General features: G+C 53.2%; 3 protein-coding genes and 1 long non-coding RNA gene across 5 annotated transcripts; 2 read left to right on the forward strand and 2 right to left on the reverse strand.

Moving 5' to 3' along the window:
- Positions 1-2,900: 2,900 nt before the first annotated feature.
- On the reverse strand, positions 2,901-5,340 carry LOC139806266 (uncharacterized). Its single transcript, XR_011730200.1, has 2 exons — positions 4,248-5,340; positions 2,901-3,006 (listed from the first exon to the last, which is right to left on the reverse strand). It is a non-coding gene; the product is annotated as an uncharacterized lncRNA (long non-coding RNA).
- Positions 5,341-5,477: 137 nt separating this feature from the next.
- Positions 5,478-6,603, forward strand: LOC139806264 (C-C motif chemokine 13-like). Of its 2 annotated transcripts, none has more exons than XM_071765666.1 (3): positions 5,478-5,616; positions 5,811-5,925; positions 6,098-6,603. In XM_071765666.1, exons 1-3 carry the CDS (start codon positions 5,529-5,531, stop codon positions 6,201-6,203), a joined length of 309 nt encoding a protein of 102 aa, XP_071621767.1. In that variant the 5' UTR covers positions 5,478-5,528; the 3' UTR covers positions 6,204-6,603. The 2 variants fall into 2 exon arrangements, with proteins under 2 accessions (XP_071621767.1, XP_071621768.1); XM_071765667.1 differs by having other exon boundaries at positions 5,568-5,705.
- Positions 6,604-6,711: 108 nt separating this feature from the next.
- On the forward strand, positions 6,712-8,785 carry LOC139806265 (C-C motif chemokine 18-like). Its single transcript, XM_071765668.1, has 3 exons — positions 6,712-7,568; positions 7,986-8,103; positions 8,484-8,785. Exons 1-3 carry the CDS (start codon positions 7,496-7,498, stop codon positions 8,581-8,583), a joined length of 291 nt encoding a protein of 96 aa, XP_071621769.1. The 5' UTR covers positions 6,712-7,495; the 3' UTR covers positions 8,584-8,785.
- A 1,644-nt stretch (positions 8,786-10,429) lies between these two features.
- On the reverse strand, positions 10,430-11,478 carry LOC139806269 (C-C motif chemokine 3-like). The gene is made up of 3 exons (XM_071765672.1): positions 11,305-11,478; positions 10,875-10,983; positions 10,430-10,701 (listed from the first exon to the last, which is right to left on the reverse strand). Exons 1-3 carry the CDS (start codon positions 11,375-11,377, stop codon positions 10,608-10,610), a joined length of 276 nt encoding a protein of 91 aa, XP_071621773.1. The 5' UTR covers positions 11,378-11,478; the 3' UTR covers positions 10,430-10,607.
- Between the last annotated feature and the right edge of the window lie 5,853 nt (positions 11,479-17,331).

Here is a 17,331-nt window from a genome sequence, read left to right on the forward strand (position 1 = left end):
CCTTGGCTTGGTGGGAAAGCATCTGGCGGAGCAGTTTTGCTGGCTGCACGCTGCCAGCAGCCCCCAGCAGCCATCAAACAGCCCCTAATTTGCAGCACCAGCAGCTCGGGAGATGCTCAGGGACCGAGGTAACCCGGCTGGGAGGGTAAAGTCACCAGAACGACCCCATGGCACCAGGGCTCGCCGGCTGGCACGGGCTGTAGGGGTGGAGAGACGGGACGGAGCAGTGCGGGGCATCCCCAGCACCTTCCCAACCCCAGCCCTGATCCAGACACCCTCAGGGTTATATCCACGAGGTGTTTCGCTTGCACAAGAAATAGTTTGGTCAGGAAAGGGGTTGGGAAGAGCTTTTGAGGCGTTCTGGGGGGCTGCAAACGCTGTAAATGATTCTGTCCCGCATCCCCCCGATCTGACAGGCACGGAAAACCCACGGCAGCCTGGCTTCTACTGCCCTCTCCAGTCCCCCGCCAGCTAAAGCAGCTCCCAGGGTAGGACGTAACCTCAAAGCCTGGGAGAGAGGGGCCCAAAAGCCAGGGCTGAGTTGTGGCAAGAGACCCCCCCTGCAGCTGTCCCTCCCTCCAGCCCCAGGGATGAGCTCTCCCCATGCTCCAGGAGGGATGCTGAGATGCCCCCCCACGCAGGGGACAGGGTGACACTGTCTAGGAGGGGACTGCAGTGGCATGTGGAGCGTTCAACCCCTCCTGCCACCCCCCCAGCCATTGCTGTCACCTAAAAGGATTATTCATCAGGGATTAATAGTGGATTAGACACTCAGGCACATAGGGTTTAGACACGCATTAGCACACAGCCGAGCAGCATGGGGGGGTGGGAGGGGAGGGGACAGCTTGGGGGGCAGGCTGGCACCTTTCTGACCCACTGGCTGCAGCCCAGAGGCAGAGGGTTTCACAAGGACTAGGGTAGGAGTTGGATTTCAAGGCTGGAGGAACCAGGGACAGGGGGACAAGATGCATCCAGTGTCCTCCATCCGGGGCCAGCTTCTGCAGCCTGGCTCTGCAGAGCACCACAGTGCCTGGGGGCAAAGATGCTCTGTTTGGAGCATCCTATATGTCTGACAAGACTTTTTTGCAAATTTGTTTTTGTTGGATGGCTGGTTCAGAGATGCAACACCCAGGTCTGGCATGATTTATGCCCCCTCTATCCCTAGCAGGGGGCTAGGAAAGCAGAGTCTTTCCTTTGGGGGTGTTCCTTCCTTTCCTTCATGGTCTCTGTGCCCTTATCTCTGTGCCAAGTCCAACTTGCAGGCAGCTCTATGCCCCTCACCATGAGCCCACATTCACCCAGGGAGTGGGACTGGAGCACACGTGAAGGATGGATCCCTTTGCTCTTAATCTCTCTCTATCTGCTAATTAAATATTAATGGCAGTTAAATATTCATAGAACATTTTGGCTCTGAGTTTTTTATCAGTCTTTAGGCATCTGTGAGGTCTTTGAGGTGTTATTTTTCTGGTCACCAAACGTCCCAGAAGCCAACATTCTTTTGTGGGGGCTTTTCCCCTCCCTTTCCACTTGTGGCTGGCAGCAGGTTTCAGTTTTTCATTCCCAGCTTCTTTTTCCCCTACATTTTTTTCACAGCAAACAGCTCATCTCTCCTCAAGGGATGCTGGTCCCAGGAGAGCTGCTCTCCATCCCTTGTGCATAGACTGGCACTGCAGAGACTGGCACAGCAGAGAGGGCAGAGAGTGGCAGAGGTGATGGTGTCATGAGACATGAGGATGGGTCTGATCCCTCTCCACCTTCCTCCTCCTGGCTCCCATATTTGTCCCAAGATGATTTCCATGGTGCTGGGGTTGCCTGAGGGCCTTGTGACATCCCCAAAGGAGGACCTGAGCCCTGATCTTGGGGCATCTCCATTGGCTGGGAAAAGCCCCGGTGGGTCCCTGCCAGCGGGGGGACAGCATCTGGGCTCCGGGAGCACCCAGCAGCACCCTAGGCATCTCCCAAGGGGCTGGAGAAGGAGCACCATGACCCAGCCAGGCCATGGGGTGGGATGGCACCGGCGGCCGTTCCTTGGGCAGCACTGACATCTTGTGCCAAACGGAGGAAAAACATCAGGCAAGGCTTGGAGGGAGGTAGAAACCCCTCCCCTCCTGCTGTGCACCCCAAATCCTGCCCTCGCCCAGCCCAGCAGAGCCAGGGCAGCCATCCAGCAGGACCAATGGGTCCCCATGGGCTGGCACCTCACCCGGCTCGTCATCTGAGTCCCAAAACTTAGAGGCAAGTCCCCAAAAGAGACACAGACCAGTGTGATCCAGCCCTCACCCCAACCCCTCACAGCCCAGGCCCATCAGCCAGGCTGGTGCCACATCCAAAGCTCCCGACTTTTAATTCTCCTTGCATCAGACTCATCAGAACAGCAGGGAGGAAAAGCTTTCCCACGGCCGACCCGGGAAATGTTTGCCAAAGTATTTGAAGTAATCTAAATTTCCAAAAACTACTCACCCCAGGGGGACAGGGCAGCTGTGCCGGGGCTGCTGCACGAATTCCCCCTCCCTTGGCTTGGAGAGGCTGCCAGGGGAAGGATGCACAAGGAGTTGGTCCTGGAGAAAATGAATTCATCTTTTCCCAGGGTGTCTTTTCCTCCCCCGGGCAGGTGGTTTCAGAAAAACACGTGTGAAAACCAACAGTCACTGATGCCTCAACTGCAGATTGTGGCTGCTGATGGCTGCAGCCTGGGGAAAACCACCCAGGGCCAGGGTTTGGGGGGATTTAGGGTGGTGTAGCAGAGCCCCCCACATCCTGGTGATGCTGATCCCTATTGCCAGTCACCACCTCCCCACATTCTGCAGGCACTGCCCAGCCTTGGGTCTTGTACCTGGAGAAAATCCAGAGTCCAGCAGGTCCCTAGTGACAGCTTTTTGATTATTTTTGACCCAGGTCTGGAGGATTTTATGAGCATCTTTATTGATCTTTGGAGGGTTTTTTCCCACCATCAAATGCTGCTTCTTGCCTTTTGGGTTGCTGGGAAGTCATATGGATGGGTTCAACCTGCAGAAATAAGGGTGCACATAAGGAGGCAGGGAGTTCTTTAGTTTTAAACCCTGGATTTTCAAAGGCCAAGGCTGGGGAACGGGGGGAAGAGATCACTCAGCTCAAGCAGCTCACTGAGATGGTAATCTCACTCCGCAGAGGAGTTTGGTGTGAAATCACCGGTTCAGCCAGGGCAGGTCCCTGCGCGGAGGCAGCCAGGATGCCGGGGGCCAAAGGACACGGTAAATGAGTCAGGGAGCACCCGGCAGGGAGAGGGGAAAGGAGGAGAGTTCAGCCTGGGACGGCTGAGAGGGGATGGAACGCAAGCTCCCTGAATGACACAACGTGGGTATGGCAAAGTCCCTCCCCCAGGATGATGTGGAGAGGAATCCTCATCCCAGAGGAAAAGACTTTCACCTTTGGGATCAGCTCGGCCCTGAGCCCCTCCCCACTGCTTTGGGCCGTAAACCTTTCCCTTTGGGGCTGTTTTTCCCAGTTATGGGGCCAGCAGGATATAGGACTTCCCACATCCCACTGCCTGGCATCAGCAGCCAGGAGAGAGGGTCTGCCCTGGCATTACCACCAGCCGGGAGCACGGCACAGACTCCAAAATGAAGAGAGGGTTCTGAACCTCCAGAGGTCTCCATCAAAGCCACACGATGCCCTCCATTCCACTGGGTCCTCAGCTCCTGCAGCCAGGGAGCATTGCTGGCAGCCTTTCCCTGTGCCCAGGCTGGAAGGATGAGATGGGCTGGTCCCAGCCTGGCACCACCACTGCAGGTTTAACTGATTAAACGTGACCTAATTGATAAATACATCTGAAATTGGGGCTTGGCCCTGACTTTCCTGGTGCAATCTCCACTGGGCAAGGATATCAGGATCTATTCCTTTTCAGTTCTAGACATCTGCATCTTCTGACAGGAAGAGATGGCCCCATCCTCCATCAGAGCAGGAGCCAGCCAGGCTCTGCAGGGTGTGGGTGGTGAGGAGGGGGGGACTATGAGCCACCACTTCCTGGGGACAAGCGAGGGAGGACCCATCTCAATATAAAATCATCTCTGCAAGCAGCTGGGGAAGTCCTTGGTGGCTGGAGCTGGGCAAGGACCTTAAAAAAGGAAACGGCACACTCGTGGTGTGCATTTAGTGGTTATCTCACCATCAGCCCCAGCAAGGTAATGGAAAAGCTGATCCACCCTAGACAGAGCTGTAAAAGGGAGAAGAATAAATCAAACAAATAGTTTATAGGAAGCAGACCTGACCTGGCAAAGCTGCTTTGATCACGTTCATGACTCTGGCTGCCCCAGCTGCAGCAGCATTCCTGTCCTGCAGGCGTTGCACTTAGATCTTCCTCCCCCGGGGTTATCGATCAGCTGAAATGAGGAGAAACGCTGCAGCATCAATAAAGCATCTGCAATCAGGGCAGGAAAAGCAGCTCTCAACCAGGGGCCAGTGGCCTGTCCAGGGGGGCTGTGCCCAGCAGTTCCCATCCTGCCCTGGATGCTCTCTTTGGCAGCCCCTGCGATGCAGAGCTCTGCTTCATCACCCTTCTGAGCATGAAGGGTGATGAAGCATCTGAGACAATCCCTGTGGAAGCTGTGGTTTTCCCAGGAGCCGTCTGGCCTCTGTGTCCAGGGATGTGGAGAAGCTGTGAGGAGCACAGCTGGGCTGGCAGGGACATGTCTGCATCTCCCCACTGCTTCCCACCATCCGCCAGCTGCCGGCAACTGGAATGTGCCCCAGTGTTTGCTGAGGCTGGAAGGGGGGAGAAAGAGTTTTTTGGACAGCTGCAGCCAGTCAAAATCCACTAAGGAAGCCCCAGACTGGTCTCTGCCTTTCCCAGATCAGCATGGCCAAGAACATGAGCTGCTGTTCGGGACCGGGGGGGGAAGGGAAGTGGAGCCACCTGCCCAGACTCTCCCAGTTCCAGACACCCCCAAAACTACAACAGAGCCGTGTACGTGCCCGGTGCAACCCCAGAGAAGCCATTTCCCCATGGCTTTTGTTAGGAGGTGCAGTTATTTGGCCATTTATCTGCTGGGCCAGGATGCAAAACGATGAAATGCAAAACTTTGCAGTGCAGGGGGAGGACATGGGCTGTCAGGAGAGTGTGCAGCTGCTGGGGCCCCTGCAGGGTGCTGAGCCCAGCACTGATCCCATCCAAGAGAGATGCCCAGACTCTCGCTTACCCTGGAACTCCTGTCACGGGGCACACAGCCTGCCCAGGGGATTGGGGTGAGAAGCCAAACTTTGGGAGCCACCTGACCACCAGCCCTAATTTTGGAGGATTTAGGAAAAATCCTAAGCTCACTGTCGGCCAAAAGCACAGCCTGGGAGCAGGTTTTTCCCTTTCCAGAGCTGTCCTGGGAGGGAATCAGTATTGCTCACCCTCTGTGCTTTGGGACGTGGCAGGGGACCAGGACCTCCCCCTGCTCACGCAACCACTGGCCCTGGGGAGAACCGGCCCCACTGCTACCCCATAAAAATAGCCCCACGGCCCCAACCCCAGCACTGTGCACTGTGCAGCCCTCCTGCAGCCTGGCATGGCCAAGGTGGCCAGGGTGGCCTGCCTCTTCCTCCTCCTCCTCCTCCTTCTCCTTGCTGTGCTGTGCTGCCGGAGCCGGGCTCAGAGTGAGCACTGCCATCCCCTCTGTCCTGCAGGCTGGGGGACTATGGGGACAGCCCCCCCGGCCCTTGGGATGGGTTTGATTCATGCATGGGTGGGCAGGGGGCTCACCTCCCCCCCCCCCCCCCCCAAGAAGAAGAAGGGCTAAGATGGGAAATGGGGGCCTCCAGGCTAAGCCAAACTTTTGCTGTCGCTCCAGGAGCCCCGGCTGTGCCAGACAAGTGCTGCTTCAACTTCCAGATGAGAAGGATCAAGAGAGCCAACATCGTCGCCTGCTACCCCACCAGCCCTGAGTGCCCACACCGGGCTGTAATGTGAGTACTTTAAACCCAGTCCTGGGGGGAAAGCCCCTCTAGACCCTTCCAGGCCCCCTGCCTTGCACTGGTGGGTCTAATTTTGATCCCCTATGCCTCTGAGCCACTCAGAAAACCAGCACAGGGGTCCCTGTGCCATCACCCTGCTAACCCCATCTCCTCTCTGCCCCAGATTCAGGGTGAGGAACGGGAAGGAGATCTGCGCCCAGGCAAGCAGAGCTTGGGTGAAGAGGTACCAGCAAAGCTTCCAAGTCAGCTCCTTCTCCATCTCCAGCTAGTGGAGTGGCCAGAGGCAACACAGGGAGTCCCCCTCCATGAGGGACAGGGCACTGCCAAGGTGACCTGCAGGAATACCACATTTGGGTACAGCAGCTCCCTGGGGACATCCTCCCCATCATGCTGTGACAACCCTCACCAGCCCCTGAAGGCAAGGGGCCTTTCCCATCCCTGGCACCCCACTAGGATGAGATGTGCCAACCCTGCAGTGTGCCCAGGTCCAGACCCCCTTGTGGCCCCCACAGCCCCTTCTCCCCCCCTGCTTGGCAGGGAGGCAGCAGCAGTGTCAGTGAGGCTGTGCTCACTGGCCTGGCAGCAGCAGAGGGGTTTAGGGGAGCAGCTCCATGGTTGTATTTTGTACAACACACTGAACTGAATTAAATGTGACTTCATGCATGCAAACCTCTGGCTGTGCAAGTGTCTGGGGAGGGGGCAGATCCTGCTGATGGGTTTCCTACCCAGTCTTAAACCCCATCTGTAACTGCTGGGGACTGTAAGGAGCTGGGAAGAGCCAAAGTCCCAACCACAGCTCTGTGAGGAGTTCAGGGGGTCCATGGGGTCAGACCATGTCTGTGTAGGCTTTGGGGAAGCCTCCAGTGAAAGGGGCAAGAGACAGGAACAGCCTGGGAGGATGGGGCTTCCCAGGCTCCTTGTCAGCCATCCTAAGGAGTGGAGAGTCTTGGTCCAAATCCCACCACAGCTGCCCCCTGAGGGTGCCTTGGGTCAGGTCCCACAAACAGCCCAGGCTCCTGGGATGCCACAAGGAGATGTGATGGGCACTGCCACTGTGGCAGGCACCGTGACAGGCACAGCTACCGTGTTGGGCAGCCAGTGATGGGTCTCAGGGTGGGCTGGGGCAAGGCTGGCCACTGCTGAGCCCCTCACCCTAGAGCAAAATTGCAAGTGAGACATTGCAGGAGAGCTGAAAATGTGTGGGTTTTGAAAATAAACTTTGGTATGTCTGAGCACCATCCTGTGTGCTTTGACAGTGAGAACAACCAAACCCAAAATAGACCGAGGGCCTTGGAGTATCACTGGTGGCACAGAGCTGCTGGCTGCTTGCCACACTGTCGTGCTGCCCTCCGGTACTGTAGTGGCCCAGGAGAAGGAATTTCCGTTCAACATTTGCCCTTTCTTAATATCTGTGGGTGGTTTTCCCAGGGAGAGTCCAGTGGTGTCATGGAAAGGCAGGAGAGGGGTATATAAGACCAAGGTGCAGACAGGAGAGGTAGGGAGCTGTTGGTGGCCCCAAGTCGTCAAGAGCTGCTATTACTGGCTCAGCACTGGGTTGGCCATGAAGGTTTTCTCCTTGTCCTTGCTCACCCTTCTGTTGGGGACTCTCTGGACTGGAAACCACTGCATCTCTTGTGCGTACTGACATGGGTGCTTTCCCCACAGCTCTCCTGGTGCTGTCCCCAGCTCTTCCAGCTGCTCGGGTTTGGCAGTGGGGTGAGGGAGAAGAGTGAGAGCTTCAACTCCTGTTTCTGCTGTGGGTTTTGTGGACTGAGGGGCATCGACAGCTGCCCAAGCATGGGGATGTCACAGTCCTGTTCAAAAGGAGCAAAACCAGGTTTGGGGATGGTTTCATCCCCACAGCATGGCTGGGAGCTTAGCAGTAAGTCCCTACAGGCAGGGAAACGGGGGGCTCCTACCCTGGGGGCACAGCATGGCTGGGGGTGTGAGATCAGCCCCCTTGTAGTGGTGGTGGGGAGAGCAGGAGAGCTCTGGGTCAGCACCTACAGCCTCCAATGGGGGGAGCACCAACCCCTTTTGCCACCTCTCAGTCCGCAGCCTCCACAGAATGTGCTGCTCCAAGATGATGTTCACAGAGTGGGAAATCCCTGCCTTCCGCATCAGGAGCTACGAGGAGACACCTTCCCACTGCCCCCACAGGGCTGTGCGGTAAGTAACCCCAACCCCACCCAGCCTTCCTCCCTCAGCACCCAGCTCCTCACCCTCACCCACTCACCTCCCCTGCAAATTCTTCCGCCTTTCAGGATGCCCCAAAGTGAACCACCCACAAAGGGTGTCACGGCTGGAGGGTTCCTGCCCTTCACATGCACCTCCCTCCTCACTGTTTTATCTGTAACAGAGCTAAGAAGCCACTTTTCAGCTGCAAGCAGTAAGAATGGGAAGGTTTCAGAGACTGCTAAAAATGAGTATATTTGGGGAATGTGGGGGGCTAGAGGCCACAGGCATCACCAGGCTGGCAAGGGAACTCCACGGCACAGCTGGATCCCATGGCCCCCCCTCAGCTCCTGCAGTCTCTCTCTCTTCCCCAGTGTGACACTGCTGAAGGGGAAGAAGTTCTGTGTGGACCCAGAACAGGACTGGTTCCAGCAGTACCGGCAGCAGAAGGAGTCAACCAGGACCTCAACATGACCCTGCCTTTCATATAATCTCTGTTTGCTATTTATCTGAATCCCACAATCCCCCGGACTTGGCTTCCAGACACACAGAGGAAGAGTTGGACTGCAGCTGTCTTCAGCAAGATAACTCAATTCTTTGTAACATAGGTTAAACTAAATACATTTTACTAAGGAAACAGAAAATACAGAAATAAACATTGAAAAGTTCATATGAAGTTGGACAGGGGCTTAATGGCTGTTGTCCCCAAGCTGGGTGTGTTGTCCTTGTGCCCAGTGTTGGAGCCTGATCCCACCAGTGGCAGTGGCTGCAGGAAGTGCAGGAGGAGCAGATCCTTCCAGGTGCTACTCTTTGCAGAAGAATGTGCAGAACATGGGACAGTTGAGCCCAAGCCCTCCTCTACCCTGTCCCAGCCTCACACGGTGGCTGAATCTGTGAAATCACAAGTTTGCTACAACAGAAGGGCAGTAACACATGGGATAAGGAACCAATATACAAAGACACAAACCCGATCTGGATGCTGGCAGGGATAGGAGCCTGAGGGCCCCTGCAGCAGGGCCGACTCAAGGGGGCTTCACGGCTCTTCCCTAACCCGATGGATGTGGATTCAGGGAACCGCAGGGAAGCAGCAGCCAAGCAAGGAGCAGGAACAACAGTAGCCAGGCTGCCTGTCTGCCTGACTTTCTCTAGAACATGGGCAGGAAATGGAGAGAATATTGACCCCTCTGTGTTCCACCCCTCTGGGATCCCCCAGCACCCCACAGACACTCCTTTAGGTCCTCGTACTGGTACTAAAAATCCTCCTGGTCTGCTCAAACCGTGGCAGCGTGCCTGGGGCTGGAGGCCGAGTCTGCGACGGGGAGGACTGCCTAGGAGGACAGTTGGGTGTCGGGGTGTCCTGGCAGGATCCCGGCCTCTTCTTCCTCAGCCCAAGTGACAGGAGTCGGGGCGCTGGGCAAGGTCCCTGCACCGGGGGGGACCCTGCTCACGCCAGGGGCCTCCAGGCCCAGGATGCCGCTGCCCCAGCCGAGCACCCCAACACGGGGGTTCTCCTGGCACAGCCCAGTCCCCGTGACACGGACACCGGGGAACCCTGACACGGCGCCACAATGAGGTGTCTGAGGTCACAATCACCCCCGCCCATGGAAATAACCCCTGGGCAACTGCCCCCTGCTCAGTTCCCCGTGATCCACGGGTGCCAGAGGGTCAGGACGCTCTTCAGCACCCCTGGAGCTCCAATGGAACTGCGATCAGGGCGCTGCTTGGTGCCCGCTGAGCAGACGAGAGGCTCTCAGGAGCAGCCTCCCCGACGCCCACAGAAGCGTCGGGCCCCACAGCCGCAAGGTGAGCGCAGAGCGTTCCTCGGGCAGCTGCCGGAGGGGATCCTGCCCGGTGCCCGGCTGGGCAAGCACAGGCCCCGTGCCACGGGAGGGTGCTCCGGGTTCTGCCCCATCCCGCTCCCGCTGATCCCCCCCAGCCCCCGACAGTACCCCTCAGCGCGGTGCTGGGGGTGACGGTGCCGCTGTCCCCAGCAGTGTGCGGCCTGTGCCGGCGCGCAGACTGTGACCCCGCCGTCGTTGGGCAGTTGTGCAGTGCTGAACAGACGGCCACCAAGACATGGCAGAGCCGTGCTGGGTGAACCGAGCTCCCTGTGTCATGCGGCACTGACACTGTCCCTCTCCGTGCTGTCCCCAGAGGTGCTGCATCTGCCAGCAGCCAGGTGCCTCGGTCACCTGCCAGTAATGGCTGTGACAGCCATGAGCCATGCATCACCGGCCTGAGCCTGTGGAATTTCAGCTGAGGAGTAGGCATCGACACCCCTGACAACCCCAGCTGCCCTCCCATTTCTTGTTCAACCAACTTGAATAAATTACCTAATTTTTATTTTTTGGGTTTTCCATTTTCTTAGCAAAAAAATATTTAGTTTAACTTAAATAAGTTAAATAGAATAAATTTTCTTGCTGAAGATGTCTGCAGTCCAACTCCTCTCTTGTGTCCTTGGAAGCCAAGTCTAGGTGGGGGTTGTCAGTAGGGAAGGATCAGTTCTTTAGTTTCTGGAAGTGCTTCAGGTATGCCTGCACCCAGGGCATCCGGGGGTCTGCACACAGATTCTTCTTCTTCTTGGTGACCAGACTGCCAGGAAAAAAAACACATTGTGGCACTGAGCCATGGTAGTGAGCTGCTGCACTTGGTCTTGCTGGCAGGGCCTGGAAGACCCTGGCAATGTCCCCTTCCCCTTTTAGCCACATGTGGTGGCACTGTCCTATCCATCCCACCCCAAGTCCCCAGAAGCAGTGGGTACTCACATCACCCCTGGTTGGGTGCAGCTGCTGCTGGTGATGTACACAGAGGCAATGAGGCCCCGGGGGACAGGGCGTGGCTCGTAGGTAACGCAGCAGTTAGTGGGGACACCATCTGTGAGGACAGAGAGAGAGAGAACCCTGGTGAGATCCCAGGCTCCAGCACAGGCTCTGGCCCCATCAGTGCTTGGGGTTCTCCAGGAGCTTTGCCATCTCCCATTCCACATCTTGTCTTGTACTCCCCGGTGGTGGCTCCCATGGGGGGTCCTGTCCCCAAGCATGAGTCCCAGCATTGGTGGGGGTCTCCTGCTCCCAGCCCTCCCTTCAGCCAACAAGGGTCCCTGCTAACAGGGATGGGGCTCTCCAGCTGCACCCTGCAGCTCCCATGGAGTGATGGCACCCAGCCCTGAGGAGGATGTCACCATAATGGACTCACCAAGATGGGCTTCAGATGGGGAGCAGGTGGCCACGAGGAGGAGAGCGACCAGGGCAGCTGCAGGGATCTTCATGGTGCTGCAGGGACCAAGAGATCTCAAGTGGGGCTGGAGCTGGAGGGCTGCAGGGCTCTCTTCTCTGCACGATGCTCAGCCCCTGTAGAGATGCCCTCCTTTTATCCCTGGCTGCTGGGGAGACACAGGGTTTCAAGGAAAGAAAATGAGTGCATCATACCAGGGAAATTATGTCAGGATTGCCCAGTTTTGCTGAGCTGGAAAAGGAAAGGAAACCACAGAAAGGGAAGCACCAGCCACAGGGCTACAACTTTCAGATTCCATTTGGGTGTCCAGCAGGGACCAGTCTGAGCCCAAACCACCACGAGACCAACACTGCTGCTGCTGCCAGAACCCCACCAGCCACAAGCCAGGCTGTGACATGAAGGGCCATTGCCCTGGCAATCCCAAAACCACTGCCGGGAGTCAAATCCCAACTTATCTCCATCTTTGCACAAAGCCCACTCTTCACCCTGCTCCATGGCCACAGCAGCTATAGTTAGTCCCAGAACAATGTCTTCCACACACATTCATCTCCACTGATAGCACTGATCCTTGGCTGGACACATAGGAAAAGAATGGTCATGTAGAAATAAGGTTGTATCAAGCTGGAAGTCATTGGGGATCTCACATTTTTCCCTTTTTTGTTAGTAATGTGGTCACAAGCCATATTCTTATGCTGGAAAGGTTGCAGAGACATGGAGAACTGGGTGGCCTGTCAGGACTGGTCTCCTACCCTGCTCCATGGTTGGAGCAGTGGGTTGGGGGTGCAGCCTTGCCTGCCACCCTCCCTGCCCCCAGGGGGAACAGAGGATTTACACCTCTCCAAGGATTTTAGCTTTGGCTGGAGTCTGCAGACTCTTAATAGTCAAGTTGTTGCAACTAACTGCTTGCCCATTTCTTCCCAAGTAGGATAATTTCCCCCAGTTTAAGCACTCTCTACTGGTTTAGCCCCAAAAAGCAAATATACCCATGTCACGACATTATGAGTAGGAGCTGGAGGGGGGAGAGGATTCTGCCCATACCAATGCCCACTGAGGACATCTCTCACTAGAGAGACCTTCAGGAGAAGCTAAGCAGCACTGCCCCAGCCTCAGGACAGTGGTATGAACAGAAACAGCCTCTCCAGTTTCCTCCTCTTATGTTTCAGCTACTTTTGTTTAAGCCACTCTGTATTTGGGGCTATAAAGAGAATAAATAAGAAACATCTGGGGGATTTGAGAAGGGCTTTAAGAAGAGGTGGTAGCTGCTGTAAATGCTCCTGCTTGTCAAATGTCACTGGATACACAAAACCCAGAAGGAAAAAGGTTCACTTCCTCAGAGGACTAAAAATTTGCATGACTTTTCCTGTTAATGCCATTGCAGAGTCACTATGAGGTTCCTCTTAACCTCCGTGTGCAGAGGAATCCCAAATTCTGGCATCAGCTGGCAGAAGCCTTTTGTGTTTGCATGAACCCCTCTGCCCCATGTCCCCCACAAAGACCTGTCCCAGACCTCTGCCCTCCAACCACTCCGTTCTGGCACCTCTTCTGCCCTCACCAGCCCCAGTTTTCCTCTTTTTAACATGGAGAAATGTGAGAGAGGACATCAGCCTGCAGCAGGCTGGTATGTCCCACACTACCTTGGTGGGAATTCCTTTTCCTGCCCAAGCAGAGAGAAAAGGTGTGGGGTAGGTTGAAGATCATTAATAGAAAGCAAAAAATGCCAGGATGGTGGTAAAGAATACCCCATACCCAGCAAATATTAGAACCTGAGATCATTGCAATGACAAATGGAAGCATGATGATCTGTGGGCACTTGCTTTAGCCAGAGGAAAGGCTCTCATCCGGTGGGAACCACAGCAAATCTCACAACAGCAAAGATTATTTCTGATGGAAATGGTGAAAATATTTCCTCTTTGCTGCAGAAGTGGTTGGCCAAGCTTTCGCTTCTCCATTTATCTTAGAGCTGAATGGGATTTCTTACTGGACACTGATGAAATACTTTCCATTCTAACTGGAATCAAGAATATTTCAACGAATTGCACAAAATTGCAGCTCAGCAAAAGTAGGTAGTTTGTGTTTAAATAATTAAATATAAGGAACTGATGTAAAGGGAAAGTGAAGAAATGATTTATGGATTTACTTGTCCTGTGATGGAAGACCTCTGTAAGCAGATGACTTTCTAATGTGGCAGAGAAACATGAGAGAAGGGAGTGGGGGGGCATGGGGGAGAGGAACATGGCGGGGGGGTAGGACACCAGAAAACAGCTTTACAAATAAAAATTTGTTAAACAAAATAAAGTAAAAGCCCTTTAGTTAGGAAGTGGAGCAAGCAGCCAAAGCTGCCACTTCTTTGTGGGTTGGCTTTGCATGAGCAAAACAAGAAGTTATGGTCGAGTACTCAACACAATCAAAATTTAGTGTACACAGGTAAGAAAAGGGAGAAGAGAATAAAAAAGGAAGAGGTAGATAAGGCAGGTATGGTCAAGCAGAAAGGCCCTAAAGATTCCTCTGAAGTCCCCCCACAGCCAGGCTGTGGCCATCTCTGAATCACTGGTGATTAGCAGAACAAGCTCAAGTGGAGTGGGAGAGGTACCAGAAAGACAGTGGTGAGCAAACATGACACTCATCTTCCATTTTCAGCACTGCCTTGCATGGTGTTTCCTTAAAGGAGAAGGAATTAAAGTCCAAAAAACAGATTAACCCCAGGGACTGGGAGCAGGGTTAAAAGAGCAGAGGCACCATTACTACCCACCTGGCAGCAGGCAGTTGAAAAGACACGAGGGGGGGACACGTTGACATGTGAAGAACTGCACTGAGAGAGCAGCCAGAAGCAGCATGGAGAGTGTGGGGTCAGAGCAGAGCCTCACGTTTGCTCTGTATTGGGATGACTGATGCTGGTGAGGAACTTGCCCCTTAGGGCCACACATTTTAAGAAATAAGTGATAGGAGAAGAGTAAGGAAAAAGCACCAAGACAGTCCCAGGTCCAGACAGGACAGCTGGACAATGTCATGAGATTCCTTTAGGCTAGAAGACAAGGGATGGTCTCAGGACGGATTGGTTCTGGTCACCAGACCTGGTAAGGAAAGCAGACACAACTGCTTCAGCCTGCTGCTCACCTCAGGAAAGTCTCCCCAGCCCTGCAGAGAGTTTACCCTGATGGCAAACCCCTGGCAGAAGCAGGCTGTATTTCTGACCCTCAGCCAGAGCAGAGGGATGCTCACTGCACCTCTTTCAGCAGAGGCTGCCAGACATGTGGGCTGCTGTGCACAGAAGGACCACAACAGTCCTTCTGCCTCCACCATGCAGCATTCTGCATCGAGCATGCACCTGCATAAGACAGAAGGAAGCCAGAGGCAGAAAGGAATTAAAGAAACTGCCAGCAGCACAATCCCATGTGAGCACAGAGGAAACCATGCAGCATTATGCAACATCCGGCAGGGAAGTGACACTCATCATTGATAAAAATTATACAAAAGGGTCTCATGACCAGAGGTTACAGGTCATCAGCCTTGTAGTGAGTTAGCTGTCACTGACCTTTGCTTGCTTATTGTTTTATGAGAGTAACTCAGCATTCAAAGTGAGGAAAACTCTGGCTGATTCTCCCCAGGGTTGGTTGTGGTTTTGCAGGAGCACACAGACTCTGCTCAGACAAATTGGCAGAGCCAGTGGCTCTCAGGTACTGCCTCTGCAGGGGTTTGTGCCTGCCCAGATAAATACACCACTGGGACTTAAAAAAAGAAGTTGTCTGACTGCAAGAAGTGATTTCAGTGTTAAGTTTGCAGACACCTCCTGCACCCAGACGGCGATTGCATAAGCTCCATTTCCATGAAAACAGGCTAAAAATAAAAAAATTATCTAACCTTATCCAGCTGGGGTTATCTCACAGCAATTGCTTCTGTCTTTCTTCTCCACTTTTTGCCCTCAATGAGACCTTCTGGCAGAGAATTTCACATGTTGAGTATACCATGTGTCAAAATATTTCTCTCTAGTGAAGTTTTTCTCTTTAAATGGTTTTAACCAGGCAGATTTTCCTTTCTTCTTCTACATGAAAGGGTAAATAATCAATATTGAATGTTTATTTTTAAGCTTCCTTCATCTATTTGCCCCACTCTTTTTGATCTTTCATCTCTGAGTTGCTAAATGCTTTCATCACTTGGCTCTAAGTCTTCTGTATCATCTCCACCCATCTCTGAACTAAAATGATAAGAGCTAAAGGTGGCATTCAGAGATCATCCTGCTGCTGTCTACAACTGTACAGCATTTGGAGACTTAGTTTCTGTCCCAGCCTTCACACTCTCCAATATTCTGCTTAATTCTTGGACTTGCAGCACCAAGGATCATCTCTAGAAAAGAAGGAAATATGCAAGTTTCATTTTCTAACTTAGGGGATCTGAATGTCATTGAAAAGGAATGAAACAGAGACAAACAAAAACAAAATACTCAGGACCCAAGTATTTTTGGGCTATATATATAACTTTGGCTATAATATAAAAAACTTTACCACAGGCCTTTTTCTCCCAAAGGAACTAATTTGACCTTAGAAACAGAGATTATTTCAAGTGATTCCTGATAGAATCTCATCTGGTAGAATGTTTCTCCCTCAACTAACTCTGTTAAACCCCAGCCTTCTCTAGCCCTGATTAACGTAAATAATCTTGTATTTTGCAGACATCTGCCTCCCACTGAAATTCCCCCTCCAGGTCCTCAGGCATTGCACAGACACACTATATTCACAGTACATAGTGCAGCATTGGTCCTGATGCAGACCAAGACTAACCTAATGGTTTCTTTTTTTAAGTTCAGAGATATTTGTGATGAAGGAAATGCAGTAGATCTCACTTGCCTGGACTTCAGAAAGACATTTGAAATGGTGCCACAGAGTAAATTATTAGCTAAGTAAGAGAAGTGTGACTGGCATATGAAATGTAAAGTGAGGAGAGAGCTGCCTAAAAGGGGCATGGTAATTGCTTCAGCTGAAAGGGGATGTGTTAAACTGAAGGAGGTTTACCAGTACAGTTCCTTGAGTTTCTCCTGCAAAAAATTATTCTGCTTAACATTTGCATTAATGATCTTGGCACAGAAAGCAGGAGAATGCAAAGGAAATTTGCTGATGAAGCAAACCAAGATGCTATCATCAATCTAGAAGAGGCCAGGATATCACACAGAAAGATTATAATGACCTTGAGGACTGGAGTAATGGAGAAGGGATTTGATTCAGCAGCACAGACTGTACCATCATGCTGTGGGGAACAAGGGATAACAGTATGGGGCAGGGAAAGATGTATGCCACAAACCAAAGGGCTTCCTGGTCTGCCTCTCTGCTGAGTCAAAAGATTTTTATATCAGAATTTTACATTTCCAGGCTTTTTCTATTGACTTCCTCTTTCTCTGGAATCTCCCTTTCTAATTTACTGGCTCAAGATTATTTGCAGGGTCAGCTTGTATCCCTTTCTCCTTTCTCCTTTCAACCACAGGACATAGGACTGAATCACACTGGAGCAGGATTATTTCCTGCTGGTGTCTTCATTTCTACACCTCCTTCTCAGTCTGTCACCCCCAGCACCCACAGCATCCTTTCCAACCCCATGGCCCAGCCTCAAAGCTGCCTCTTTAGGTCTCTTCTCCTTTTCAGCTGAAGAGGACTGATTTTCCTTTCTGTGAATTCCCCAGTGAAAGCACAAGGGTTTATGGCCTGGCAGGTAACAAGCTGTCACATCTTGACTTTTCCCTTCGGGGCAAGCCTGGAGTAATGGCAACCCTTAGCTCTTTACTACCCTTTTAAGAGCCAACTCCTTCCTGCAGGCTCCAGGCCCTGACCCTGCTGGGTGCAATTCTCCTCCCAGGAGAGTTATTGCTCCTGAATCAAAGCCTCCCTGGTGTGAAAACTGCTTTCTACCCCAGTCTAAATGCCTCCATTCCATCCCACAGGGGGGCTCCCCTATGTGCCCAGAGCCCCTCCAAAAAGCTGATGCAGCTACCCCTGAAAATGG

Source organism: Heliangelus exortis, chromosome 21 (genome assembly GCF_036169615.1).
Source record: "Heliangelus exortis chromosome 21, bHelExo1.hap1, whole genome shotgun sequence".
In the NCBI taxonomy this organism is placed as follows: Eukaryota; Metazoa; Chordata; class Aves; order Apodiformes; family Trochilidae; genus Heliangelus; species Heliangelus exortis.

Coding starts and splice junctions, on each gene's coding strand:
- LOC139806264 (XM_071765666.1), top strand. CDS start 5,529: ATGGCCAAGGTGGCCAGGGTGGCCTGCCTCTTCCTCCTCCTCCTCCTC. Junction 5,617..5,810: donor CTGCCGGAGCCGGGCTCAGA/GTGAGCACTGCC, acceptor CTGTCGCTCCAG/GAGCCCCGGCTGTGCCAGAC. Junction 5,926..6,097: donor TGCCCACACCGGGCTGTAAT/GTGAGTACTTTA, acceptor TCTCTGCCCCAG/ATTCAGGGTGAGGAACGGGA.
- LOC139806265 (XM_071765668.1), top strand. CDS start 7,496: ATGAAGGTTTTCTCCTTGTCCTTGCTCACCCTTCTGTTGGGGACTCTC. Junction 7,569..7,985: donor TGGAAACCACTGCATCTCTT/GTGCGTACTGAC, acceptor GCCACCTCTCAG/TCCGCAGCCTCCACAGAATG. Junction 8,104..8,483: donor TGCCCCCACAGGGCTGTGCG/GTAAGTAACCCC, acceptor TCTCTTCCCCAG/TGTGACACTGCTGAAGGGGA.
- LOC139806269 (XM_071765672.1), bottom strand. CDS start 11,377: ATGAAGATCCCTGCAGCTGCCCTGGTCGCTCTCCTCCTCGTGGCCACC. Junction 10,984..11,304: donor CCCATCTGAAGCCCATCTTG/GTGAGTCCATTA, acceptor CTGTCCTCACAG/ATGGTGTCCCCACTAACTGC. Junction 10,702..10,874: donor TGCACCCAACCAGGGGTGAT/GTGAGTACCCAC, acceptor TTTTCCTGGCAG/TCTGGTCACCAAGAAGAAGA.